This window comes from Helianthus annuus, chromosome 2 (assembly GCF_002127325.2).
Source record: "Helianthus annuus cultivar XRQ/B chromosome 2, HanXRQr2.0-SUNRISE, whole genome shotgun sequence".
In the NCBI taxonomy this organism is placed as follows: Eukaryota; Viridiplantae; Streptophyta; class Magnoliopsida; order Asterales; family Asteraceae; genus Helianthus; species Helianthus annuus.
The window spans coordinates 120709388-120723385 of record NC_035434.2 but is presented as its reverse complement, the minus strand read 5'-3'; the positions used below and the strand labels follow the sequence as shown (position 1 = coordinate 120723385).

General features: G+C 37.2%; 2 protein-coding genes across 2 annotated transcripts; both read right to left on the bottom strand.

Annotated features, from left to right (window-relative positions):
• Positions 1-1130: 1130 nt before the first annotated feature.
• Positions 1131-2448, bottom strand: LOC110895828. Its single transcript, XM_022143196.1, has 2 exons — positions 1930-2448; positions 1131-1859 (listed from the first exon to the last, which is right to left on the bottom strand). The coding sequence occupies exons 1-2, from the start codon at positions 2446-2448 to the stop codon at positions 1131-1133; spliced, it is 1248 nt and encodes a 415-aa protein (XP_021998888.1).
• A 5294-nt stretch (positions 2449-7742) lies between these two features.
• Positions 7743-11892, bottom strand: LOC110921861 (E3 ubiquitin-protein ligase At1g63170). Its single transcript, XM_022166184.2, has 5 exons — positions 11666-11892; positions 9791-10511; positions 9035-9160; positions 8408-8693; positions 7743-8082 (listed from the first exon to the last, which is right to left on the bottom strand). Exons 2-5 carry the CDS (start codon positions 10426-10428, stop codon positions 7867-7869), a joined length of 1266 nt encoding a protein of 421 aa, XP_022021876.1. The 5' UTR covers positions 10429-10511; positions 11666-11892; the 3' UTR covers positions 7743-7866.
• Positions 11893-13998: the final 2106 nt, after the last annotated feature.

Genomic DNA, 13998 nt, shown 5'->3' with positions numbered 1-13998 from the left:
CAAAATGAAACTAAAATGAAATTAATCTTTATTGATCTTTAATTCCAATAACAGTCAACTCTTGACTTTGACTTTGACTTTTGGGAAAACACGGGGTGTTACAAACATGTTGTCACTAAAAGTTAAAGTTTATTTCCCAAATAATTGTAATGTAATTCATTGTGGAGAGTCGTTTTGCATACATAAAAAAAATACATCAAATTCTACTTGAATTTGAGTCTCCATTCTTATGGTTTTCGGGTCGCATATCGTACTGGCAACGTTCTGGAATAAACGAGACTGATACCTTGGAGTGTGCGGGGGATGATGTGTGGCCAGATATCGGGGATCATACAGGTCGAAATTCAGGTGTAATTATTTGTATGTTAATGGAAAAACTTGTTCAAAACTTTGCATTGACATGGGAAGAGGAAAATCTACAGGATGCTTGTGTCAGATACAGACGGTACATGGCGGATGAACTCTACGCTGGCCGATTCACACCTACAAAAAACTGATGTTTGTATCTATGCATGTTAAAGTAATTCAAGTTAAAATATAAATAGATTTTTCAAGTACAAGGATTTCAACATAATGTTGTGCATAAAAAAAATACCAAAATACTACACTAAAACTAAAAATCTCCCAAGTTATAAGACGGAAAATAATTATCAGACGGATTATTTCCTGGGTCTTCGTGTGCAACGGTTTCCTTGCCTTTACGCGAACGTTGTTGCGATGGGATTGGGGCTGAACAAACGTCACGATGATGGCCGTGTGACTTACACCTACCACAATATAGAGGCGTGGGTTCTTCCCCTCGAGACAAGATTCTGTTGTTTGCTTGCGGACGGCCAGACTGACGTTTTGTAATATGCGGGGGGCAAACATTTTTAAGACCTTCTGGTATCTCCCATTCATATTTATGAGGAAGAGGATTAATCGCTTCCTCGTAAGTTTTTTATATACTTCATTGGAATAACATCGGAAAGCATAATGACTGCAGTCAGTTTCACCTAAGAATTTGGATACAGCAATCACGTGCCCACAGGGTAGTCCAGAAACTTGCCAAACACGGCAACTACATGTTCGATCGTAAAAATTTACAAAACCACGTTTTTTCCTGTCGTCAACATCAAAAGTGTTCAACCCTACACCAGCGACAGTCCAAGTTCTAGACCCATCAATTTTCTTTGCAATTTTTTTTGAGCCCACTGGGTAAGCTCATGTCTTTCCTTAATTCCCTCCAGCCGACGATCATAGAACCATTTTTGAACAGATTGACGGAAAAATTCAATAAGTTGGGTTACTGGCAATTTACGATAGTCTTTAGACAAAGCGTTAATTGACTCTGCACTGTTAGATGTCATATAATGATATCGATTGCCGGGACAATGCGCTCTTGCCCACCGTCCAAACCCGATACTTATTAAAGTGTTCCGTATTCTAGGAACTACAAGACATAGAGTGTGGAAAGACTCATTAAAATCAGACAACCGGTAAGATTTACATGTCTTCCACCAGAGGCTCTCGTATTCCTTTTTTTTATTCGACGGTAAACTTAAGTTCACCATTAAATGTCGACAGCAGAGACCGTGATAAGCGTGTGGAAACACGTTGCTTACAGCTAAATTTATTGAATTGGCCCTATCCGATATGATTGCCATATCTGGAATTTCACCAACACAGCCTTTAAGCTTTGAGAGGAACCATGTCCAAGAAGCACCATCCTCTGATTTGCCTATTCCATAGGCAATTGGTAAAATCTGGTTATTTCCGTCCATGCCAACTGCTAAAAACAATGTTCCTTTAAATTCACCCTTCAAATGGGCAACGTCTATAATAATAACAGGTCTTAAATTACGCATAAAACTACGAACCTGAAAAAAAAAATCAGTGAATGAACATCATATTTTAAGAAAAAAAAATATTATTAAGTTTCTGACTTACCGCTGCACCAATAGCCACAAAGACCATTTCAAACCGACTCTCGTCGTCAACCCAAATGTGAGTCACCGTTCCCGGATTCGCCCGCTCCAAATTGTAACAATAGATTGGGAGTTCGGCAAAAGAATCTCTGCTTGTACCTTGCAAGAGTTCTAAAGCATGACATTTTCCACGCCATGCTTGCATGTAACTAATATCAACTCCTAAATTTTGTTTAAAATCGGAATTTATCTCGTTTCCGCGATAAATTCGACCACCGTCTTTTAATTGAGGCACTAAATAATGACCCACAACTTGGGGGTTTGCCTGACGAAAATGTGGGTGTGTGAGCGTCTTTGAACAAGTGTGTTTATCGTTAAAATATTTAACGTAAAATGCGCTATCACCAGCAAAGCTGTATGCCCTAAAACGCCACTCACAACCATCAACAGAACATGACACTTTGTACCGTGTTTTAGACGATCTGTCAACTTTAAACTCAAATCGTTCTATCAAACATTTTTTACCCAATTCAAGTTTCATTTCCTCTTTGCTATTAAAAATGTGGCCTGGCTCAAACACAATAGAAGATATGCCTTGGCTATTACTCGGTAAGTATAATTGGGTACAGTTTTCATAAATTTTTTATCACTTTCATCAAAAGATAAATTTAAATCAGGAACTTTGAAATTGTTTAAAAATGCGCAATCAGAAGACTCAACACCGGGTTCTTGAATGACATATAACTGAAATAATTCAAATGGTTTACTCTTAGCCAAATTAAAGAAAAAAACAACATCATTATCATTCATTATATCGATCGGATCTGTAAACGAAGACATCCGGTAGGATATCCGAGTAATATTTTGAATATCACACATCTTGCGAATATAACTTAAAGAAGTGATGTAGGAAAAATTAGTTTCAACTTCTAAACCACGTCTAGTAACACAATCGTGACCGGCAACATACTCGATGTTCCCGTTAACAACCTCCCACTTACCCCCGGTGTATATCACACACTTAACACCCATGAGTTATACTAAACGTGACCAAACTATGTATTACTACAAAGATAACGAGAAGACAAAAAACAGATGTGTGTAAAATCCAGATGTTATATATATACATACGAAATTATAAATAAAAAACATGTGTAGCGGCTTGGGATGCTGAAGCGGCTCGTAAACAGGGTGAAACGGCTTGGCCATAGGTTTAGACGGCTTGGCGGTAGGTGGGAAGCTGAAGCGGCTCGTATCCAGGGTGTAGCGGCTTGGATGTTGGATAAAACGACTTGAGCACAGGTTATAGCGGCTTGGGGGTAAAGCAACTTAGATTCAGATTATAGCGACTTGAAATGGGGCAAAGCGGCTCGGCTTGACCATGAAGCGGCTCGGCTTGGCAGTCCTCAAAGCGGCATAAATCAGGCAGGCGGCGAAGCGGCTTGGCTTGGGGGGGAAGCGGCTCGGCTGCCAGGCGATGCGGCATAAAGCCGGTTCAAGCTGAAGGGACACGTGTCGGCTAGCGTGTGGTTGGATTGAAGGTGCATAAAAATGGGGGTTCACTTTGATGGGAGGGTCCATTATGCCCCGTCAAATGGCTATTTTCGAAATTGGGCTGGTCAAACGGCTACTTTGGTAATTTTCCCATCAATCTTTATGGATTCCAAGTTTATGAAACAAACATATGTTTAGTGGATTACTAAACAATTTAACAATTCATGTAATTTCAACCACTCATGGTAGAATTCACGTAGACTTCATGCATTGACAAGTATCACATGAAATCATTATGACATCATCATGGTGATCTCATAGTGATGTGTCGGCGGAAATTGGTTCGCGGCTCTCCGTGCTTTGCGTTTCGAACTCTGGGGCGCACGACGGAGGAATGTCGTGACGTCGGTATTGAGCCGAACCTAACCGAGTCGAACCGAACCGAGTCGCATCCACAAAAAGTGTATCAACAACCCTGCTACCAGGGGCGCTTCTCCCGGACCCCCGCCAAGATCGTAAAACGCAACGACTAAATCAAAAACCCAGTTCGTAAAAATGAAATTAAAGAATTTCCTACATGGATCGAAGCCGATTTCTTCAACGATTGACGAAATTTGAATGATAGAAACACTTATCAGCGATCAAATCGAACGGTTCGAGTGATTATCTTCAAAATCACGGGAAAAAACGATATTTTGAATGAAATTAAACTAGGTTTTCTTTAAAAAAAAAACTGAAGAACACGTTGATCGGGTGTTTGAATCATCGATTTGTGATGGAAATCACACTATAATGTAGTGATGGTTGAGATAGAAAGTGAAGAAAGGGTTGAAGATGGTGGGTTTTGAAAATGGTGGGTTTTGATGTTACTGGGAAGAAGAAAGGAAGAAAAAAAAGATAAGATTGACTAAAATACTATTTCTCTTTATTTTAAATTTTACCACATGTCCTAATCTTATTGCTTTCTTTCCTAGCCAAAATAAACTTCTTATTTTATCATCACTATTTTTTTTATATATCAATAAACTTTACACACATTACAACCATATTAAAAAATAAAAATCAAACCATTACCAATTCAAAAACATACTAACACTACACATACCAGCATAAGTAACATTGTTTATATAATTTTAAATATTGTTGTTTATATAATTTTACAACTATGATGATTCAAAAGCACACCATTTAACTTTTAAGAGCATGCAAACAAAGATTTCAACATAGCTTATCACATTTGAGATTGATCCAAAACAACTATAGCAGTCTAATGTTACGGGCCAAATATTTGAAGGTCGTAATGCTAAGGGTTATGCTTGAACATTTGGGTTATTGGTTAGTTCAGGACTTTATCGAGGAACGGAGTTAGACACTAAAGTTTCAATCAACAAAAAGCAACACATTTGATGATGTTGCCAATTCGAAAGAGTCTTTTTTGTGGGGATTCGTGCAGGGGAGATTAAGGGAGAGAGAGTCTTATGATTTAAAAATAGAGATAAATTCCAATTTTTTGGGTTTGATTTAATTTTTATATAATTTTAAATAGTACAATTACTTTTTTACCCTTAACATTACTAGTACAATCTAGTAATCATAGGGGTTGATGTGTAATCAACACAAACCCTTGATTTAAATTTTGGATGGTCAAGATTATTGCTACAGTTTTTATACTTATACTTAGCACTGATTGTATAAGATCTTAACCCTTATGTATAATATTCATATAAACATAGCTACTTATGTATTTAAATTGAAACAAACAAAAATGAACGTTCACAAACAAAATGTGTGTTCATGTTCGTTCGTTTAATCAAATGAACATAGATTGTGTTCGTGTTTATTCGTTTATTAGATAAACAAACCGAAACAAACTTTCGACCGAAAAAATTTCGTGAACGGTTCATGAACGTTTGCTTCGTTTACAGGCTTAAATCCCCGCACAAGATTATTTTCATGACATCTCCAATTTTTGTTGCATACATCATCATACCAATATTTAGAGTAAGGCCGATGATCTCTTAGACTATCTCCAATGCAAATGACGCCCCCTTAGCTGCCTAATCAGCTGCAACATCATATCCTTAAAAATCCTTACAAATCCTTAAAAACCACCAATTTCATCTCCAACCATACAAACATCCTTATATATCCTTACATTTTCCACATCATCACCCATTTTTTTATTTAAGTTTACCCATTTTTTTAAGTTCACTTACTTAAATTATTAAAATATATTCAAATAAATTAAATGATTAGATAATTAAGATAAATAATTTAAGTAAAATAAAAAAAAACATAAAAACATAGAAATTGCATTACCTAAAAACAAAAGTAAACAAGATTTAAAAACAAACATTTTAAAAATAAACATAAACTACTCTCGATCAATCCATGTTCTTCCAAGGTCCATTTGATGCGTCTAACTTCAGAAGATGATTCCATAATTTTTGTGTTTTACCATTATGCTTTGAAGGGGCCGGGAGGGGTGCCCGATCCCCCGAACTTTTCGGCCAGTAGTGTTCGTATATGTAGTTTTCGTATAGAAATTTTTGCTTATATATGTTTTCGATCCCCCTGTAAAAAATTTCAAGCTTCGCCACTGATAAAAAGTAAACTATATTTAAGAAAACATGAATATATATTTACATAAGAATCGTAATTGAACTAGATTTAAAGTTTGGCTTGTATCATGTTGGTAAATCAATTAATAGCTATAAATAAATTGCATGTAAATCAATTAATATCTATTTAATAAATTGCATACTAATGGGTAACAAAATAAAGCTGGTAAATAAATCAATTGATTCCTTTGAAAACAAATTGAAAAATAGAAAATGGGTGAAAAGTTGGCACAAGAACCAAAATAGTGATGCCCTTGCAGTCGGATTTCTTATTTGGATTCCTTCCATTTGGTTAGTCTTCAATGGGTGTGAAAGTTTGGATATATTCCACATCATCAAGGGCATGCTTATGGATTTTGCATTGGAGTTAGTCTTAGTCGGTGTTAATAATACGAGTTTAAATCCCATAAAGTGAACAATAAAGTTGTCAGAACAAAGTTTCCCACCTATAAGTCTATAACTCATGCTTGACTGGTGTTGTACATTGTAATTTATACCATCAAACTTTGCAATGCATCTTTCTTCATCCCTCCCACCCAGGTCCCGATACAAGTCAAGGAAACACAATGTATAAGTCAAAGAAGAAAAGCACATGGGAAGTAGCCCTCAACATGGATGAAAAACGGTGTAAACACATTTTCCATTTTACGTCCATACAGCATTATGCCCCAAAGGCCAAACGGGTTGAACTTACAAAGATGTTTAATATGAGAATAGGTCGAGTGGAAAACGAAATTAAGTCGTGAACAAAAATTTCATTTTACTCAAAACAAATATATATTTGATATAATTATAAAAGAGCTAAGCCCAAGCTCTCATAAGTCAAACGAGCTTGGGCTCAGCTCGACTAGTTTACACCCCTATTTTTTTGTTTAATTGAAATTTCTTTTTTTAACACCTTTAAATTCATGGACAGGGAAGATTATAATCTGTTTCTTTACTAGTTCTATTTTATTTAGTTACCTTATTGATTAAAGATGTAATACAACCCAGATTCAAGTTTATTTATTTATTTAAAAAAAAACGAGATAAAAATAGTTGCCATTTAGCTAACTAGTTTAAGCTTGTTTGTGGTGAAGTAATTTATACACCATCAAAATTATCTATACACTAGGAGTCGAACATGTATTCTCTTAGGTGGTGTTTGTTTTTCTAAAAAAGATATGCGCAGGCTCTTCTATCTACACCACGCAGACCACACGCAGACATTGCCACTTGCAGGCTATTTGTTTTTTCGAAGAGTTCCATTAAAAACGTCTCCACGAGCTCTTCTTGGTGCAGATTTGGTCCAGCCACTTCTAAGATCTTCTAAGATCTGCCGATGGTTAAGCACCACCACCGTCCATCACCACCACCACCACCGTCCACGTCCACCAACCACCACCTTAGTGTTGGGTGATTTAGCGTTGTACATGTGTGATTTAGCGTAGCGTTGAGTGTCAACAATCACCTGCTGACTGCCGGTCATAACCAAGACTTTCTAAAGGGCAAAACGGGTAAAATCTACAGGATCAAGGGGACCAAAAGCCACCCAAATAAGAGTCAAACTGCATTACACGCCTACTTTTATCTTTTAAAACCATATCTCAAACCATCTACTTTGGCCCGAACTTGTTTGGACCTGTTTCTAAATCCCCCTCACCCGCCCATTTTTGCTACCCCACTACTCGTGGTCTGGATTCTGGTCATAGTCCTGATTGGAGGGTCAAAAACAAACGGGTTTAAAGGTTAATCATCTGAAACCATATAAGATACTTTCAACAACACAAAAATCCCTCTTGGACATCCCACAAAAAAAACACAAATAAGGATACACATTATTCACTTATCAAACAGACAGACTTTCATATTAACATACCCGGACTAGGGCTAGGTCGCAGCCTGGCAGTTGCTTCTGCTAGTGAACTCAAAATGGTCTCACCCACTTCAATCTTGCAAAGTGGGCACGAATTATTGATCTTTAACCACTTGTCCACACAATCCGTGTGAAAGATATGCCAGCAAGGCAGCTCCCTCACTTCATCATCATTTGCATACTTAGCCAAACATATGCAGCACACCTGTTTTTCAGTAAACAGACTAGAGTTACACGCCCCGCAACTCGATACGAGCCCAACACGAAAATAATCAGGTTTTAGGTTGGTTTGGTGGATTGTCTTGTCTAACCCATTTATTAAACAGGTCATGTTCAAGTTAACCTGTTTTAAATTAGAATAATAAGGCCAACGTGTTTAACACGTCTGTTACAACCCTTTCAAAACCAGGATAAAAAATAAAAATACATATTATACACCCCGTTTACAACCTGGTTAACACATTTATTACAAGCTAGAAATAACAACTGTTTTTAATTTCTAAAAGAAAAGAAAGAAAGCATGGACTAACCGCATCCTCTCCTGATATGACACGTTCCTTTTCAGTTCCAGCCGCCACAACGCCACCATCACAAGCATCCGAGTTGGTTTCTTTATCATTTTTATTCTTGTTTTTCTTGAATTTGTAGGTAGGCAGCGAATTAATAGATTCTGTAGTAGCTCCTCTGTTTTGAGCAAGATCTTCTCTAAAGCCCAAAACCGAAATTATACAAGGTAGGCAACAGCAGATTGTAGTGCACAAGATTAATGGCATTGCATATCCGATACAACTGAATGTAAGAAACACTATACATAACCTGTAATTTCAAACCAAAATGTTAGTGGGATACAAAAAGAAAAAAAAAATAAAAGATGAGACGTCCAAAGGGGTCTATTCTTGCAATTTTTTCTTTGGGTCGAATGTGGCCCAAAATGTATTATTAATGCATTGCGTCTCCTAGATTTTTTGTTTATAAATTCAGATTATTACAGATTTTGTGACCATATTGACAAACATGGACAAGAGTGTTCCTGGTCAATCCAACCTGACGTGTACGAAAATTGGACATGTTGACTCAAGCCTGATATAATGTGTTACCGTCCCTAGAAATATTGCCACCTCTAATTGAGTAATTGGAGAACAGGTATTGATTGGTACCTGTACAAGTTGGGAGCATCAGAAGACGAAGAATGGCCTCCAAAGATCCACACATTTCCAACCACGAACCAGACTGCAAAGAAGCAATCCAATCCCATTTTCAAGTATTCAGCAAGTACCTTCATTCTGAAACAAAAACATGTTTTTTTTTCCTATCAGTTACATACATTTCTCACTAGTAACATAGTTCTATCGTTACCAACACTGTTTGTTGATCAACATATTCTCACGTCTCAAGTCTGAACTTTCACTGAAAATGACCAGTATACTTGTTAAAACAATTTATACTCCCTCCATCTGTTATTATGTTGTTGCCATCGTTAGAAAAATACTGTAATGCTTAAGGAGGCACTTGGTTTAAGTAAATGTTCGACTACTTGTCAACTTAGTTGTACCGGTGATTATAATGGCAAAATAGTTAACTCGGACCTTTACTTAAAAGGATGTTTATAAATTTTAACGGGGCTTCATCATCGACAAAACAGTCATTTAAAATTATATGGTTCTGTGCGCACACATCCAATTTTCAAAATATGTTCCAGGCTCAAAAATACATGAAGGACAATATATACGCAATACGAGTTAAGTCGGTACCACACACCATTGAACCACATAATTTTTTTTAGAAGAGAGCAAAAAAATATTAATGTTCATGCATAATTTTTATTGGTCTCTTATCATAGGATACTTGTCTTATAAAACACGCAGGTGATTTTGTGTATTGTAAATCATAAAAGATCCACATATTCAACATACCTTGCACTCAATGATGCCATTGTCAGACGCCTTGTCAATGTACCATTAGTGCTATGAGTGTCCCCTTCTGAACTCCTTCCATTTGACGATGATGTGAAAGAGGATGCAATAGCCGACAGACTGGTAGAACTAGAACTTTGTCGGGCCTGCGGTTCTTGATTTGAAGCATTACGGTTATAGAAACGCCAAAAGAGAAGAGGGAGTGTTACAACACATCCAGAAGCATAACCGATAACCCATGTGAACAATGGAGCGTGAGGATGTTCATGCCTTGACAAAGACAAAACGACAACGGCTGCTATAATTTGGCTCACTGTTATAACCAATTCAACAGATATCCAATAACCAGAACTTAACGGGCTCCTACGTCTGCCATTGCCATTCCCTCTTCTAGCAAATGACGTGTTTCTTGAATTAAGCCCATCAGTAATAGGAAAAGAAATAGGAGCTTGTGCATTAGTTGATGGTAGGTCTTCATTTTGACTTGAGTTTGACCCGTTGACTGGTCTAGCTATGGTTGACCTAGATGAGGAAGCTTCATTGCTATTTGTAATATCAATCACATGCTCCGATTCCATTAGTAGTGGCACCTTGCTTGTTTGGATTTTACGCTTTTGCCCCAATGAAGAAATGGCCATCTAAATGCTCCACAAAATCAACAAGTAGAGAACACATGGAATGGCCACAAAAAATCAACTATCAAACTCCAAGTGACATCAGCCTGCAAAGATGCATAAAGTAGCGGTCACAATAATTTTCTCCTTGTTTATTTAAAACACAATCTCGTTTCTAACTGAATAATAAATCACCATCCTTTCGTGCATAAAACTCAAGCACATAACCCTCAAAGAGTGTTCAGTTTCTTTAAAAGATAAGCAACTGATCAGATTCAAACCATAAAAAAGGCATAAAAAAAGAGGCCAAATTTTTTGCACCAGTCAAATTAGGTATCATTGCATACTAGTCATACAACATCAAATTACTTCCAATATTCCAGTATTCTCCGACTCCTCTCACAAAACTAACACACCAAGAAAGATCAAGTGTAACCTTCTTGAGGTCTTGCTAGATACAAACGAATAAGAACATTTTCATACAAATTCATTTACATTTACACTTTCCAGTACTAGAATTAGCATAAACTTATCAAGCACACTTAGGGGTCAACTAAAATACTTCAATTTAGTCAATCTTACTTCTAAATGATCAATTCCCTTGACCAATGCCTAATCAGAGTCGCAGCTTTGTAGGGGCCCGGGGGGGCGCCCGACCCCCGAACTTTTCGCTCAGTAGTGTTCGGTATGTAGTTTTTGTATAGAATTTTTTAGGTATATACGTTTTCGACCCCCCGGTTTATAATTTTTTTAGGTATATACGTTTTCGACCCCGCGGTCGGAAATCTCAAGCTTCGCCACTGCGCCTAATGCACCAATAAACAAACAAACTCATCATTTACACAGAGCTGATCCGCTACCAACTAGGCTAAATAGTCAAAACCCTAGGTTTATCAACTACCTCCATCATTTCAAAACCGCTTAAAACCAGTACAACCGATCAAGACCGAACACGAATCACCTCACTCATCAACTATTTCCATCATCAAATCACTTAACACACCACACACACACACACTTCACCGTCCACAAATCAACGGATAACAACAAATTACCAAAACTCTATCCAACACTTCTACAAACTCATAAAATCCTAATCACACCTGAACACCTAACAATCAGATCAACAAGACAATCAATTCGCATCAAAATCTACATTCAAAACCCTAACAAAAACAGCCAAAACTCCTGAAAGCTTCAACTGATTAATCGAACGAAAAAGCAGAATAATTAGTAATAGTGTAGATCAAGGAACACTAACCAGTGAGTTGGCGATTAAATTAGCGCAAAATTGGAGGAGATTTTGATGCAAGGGTGACAATCGATCGATCGGTTCACTCAGGGTTTGATGAATCTGTTTTGATTGTTTGAAGTTGTAGTTCTTGTTTTCTCCTTGGGGTAATGGATATACCTACAGATATCTTTTCAGCGTCAGCTTTGACCTGCAGCATTGTGACACTCCATCATCTTGATACTGTAGATTTCTACTATGTCCATACAATTTGAAATTATTACTGTAGATTTCTTTTGAAATTATTATAGATATTTTAAATTTAAATTTAAATTATAGATATTTTATGTTAAATGTAAAAAGATCAAATACAAAGTATTTTATCGTACAAATAGAGTGGAAATCTAAAAAAAAGTGCGGTGAAATTTTGTAACTTTTTTACTCTTAATTATCCTACAACAACAAAATTACCCTGTAAGATTAAAATTATTAAATTACCCTATAAAATCATTTTACCAAATTACCCCTATAATATGTGTCTTATTATTGGCACACCTTTAGTTTCTTAAATTGACACCCTCTATACGAGTCGTTGATTTTTGTAAAATGCAACATATAAATTACATCAAATGAGGCATAAAACTAACCCTTTTTAAGTACTAATGTTGAAAAAGAGTGTTTTTGTCTTCCTTTTGTATTTTCATGATTAAATGAGCTCAAATTAACAAAAAAAGCAAAAAGGCAGCTAAATCTAACATAAATAAAAGAAAAGGAACATAAGTGGATTGCCCGACCCCTCGACAGCATCCTCCCAAGCAAAACAGAGAAGACAGAAGACTGAATACGCCCCGTGCTCAGGCAGCACGGGGCCGTGCCCAAGAAGCAGCAGAAAAGACAAACATATAGAAGCTTCCATTGCCCACCACGGGGCCGTGCCCAGTGAACACGGGGGCGTGGCGAAAGTACTGCAGACGCATTAATTGTAATTGCGAATTACAATTAATGAGGAGAGAGATTGTCAGACGGGCACGGGGCCGTGTGCAGCGGACACGGGGCCGTGCCCAGGCTTCTGTTCAGCCTATAAATAGGACTGCTTGGCTTCATTGCAACTCATCCCTTGGCACACCACCTCTCTCACACTTCACCCACCACCCACCACCACCATAACACCATCATCCACCACCATCATCCATTGTCCATCATAGAGTGTGTGAGTCGTCTCGGGATCCAAGATTGATCGTAAGAGTTCTTGACAATCAAGGCCATGTTTGCCTAAGTCTCTTACATCACTTGGTGAAGACAAGTGTTTAGTATAATACTTTTTATTTTTAATCTTTTGCACTTTTTATTTGGTTTTGTATTAATGACTTTAATAACTAGTTGCTTATGTTGAAGGTGATTCTTCCTTATCGTTTGTCCGTGGTGTCTTGGCATTATTTTACTGTCTATATAAAATAAAAGATTTTCACCATTCATATATCCACGGTCTATATGGAGGTATGTTGGCTACCTGGTCGGGGGTTAAGGGAACGGTTTGGTAAGGGTCTTTCCCTTGTTCAGCGTTTAGAGGTCCTGCAAGGGACCTGGGTCAAATTTAGTAGGATCTCCTTCAATACCCATAGGTATTGGATGGCGGGATCCAAACTCTTTGACCCCCTCATACTATTAATACTATAACCCAGCTATTTAGGATTGTATCCCTGCTGACTCAGACTACTTAGTCGAGGGTAACGTCACCTCCAAAAGAGGGGCCTACCATAATTTGCATTAATAACTTAATTCATTATCTTTCAATAATCCGACCCTTTAGGATTGTATCCTTGCTGACTCAAACTACTGGGTTGAGGGTAACGTCGCCTTCAAAAGAGGGGCCTACTACAATAACTAAGATAATCTCTTAAACAAGTGCAAAAGTGCGAAAATAATCAAAGGTTATACTAATACACGAGTCGGATCCAAGTGATTCATCTTGTCTATCTGTTTTTATTTTTATTTTATTTTCAGCATTTAGTTAGTTTTTATCTTTCTTAGTTTAAAAATCTTTTCTAACATTTTGATTTGATTAGACGTTGAGGATAAACCGGTACTAAAAGCTCTTGTGTCCTTGGACGACCTCGGTATCTTACCAACACTATACTACGTCCACGATGGGTGCACTTGCCCATATGTGTGTTTAGTGTTAGTAAATATCGTGTTTTATAAATTTAAAACTTGGCTAAAAAGTGTAAAAAGGGCTTAAAATATACATCTAAAATATATTACACCTAACGCACATCAGTCGTATAGGGTAATAACAATTCCTAAGGTTAGCCAAAGACTAATGATGTTGTTATATGTGAATCCTAAACGAGTCATATAGGGCT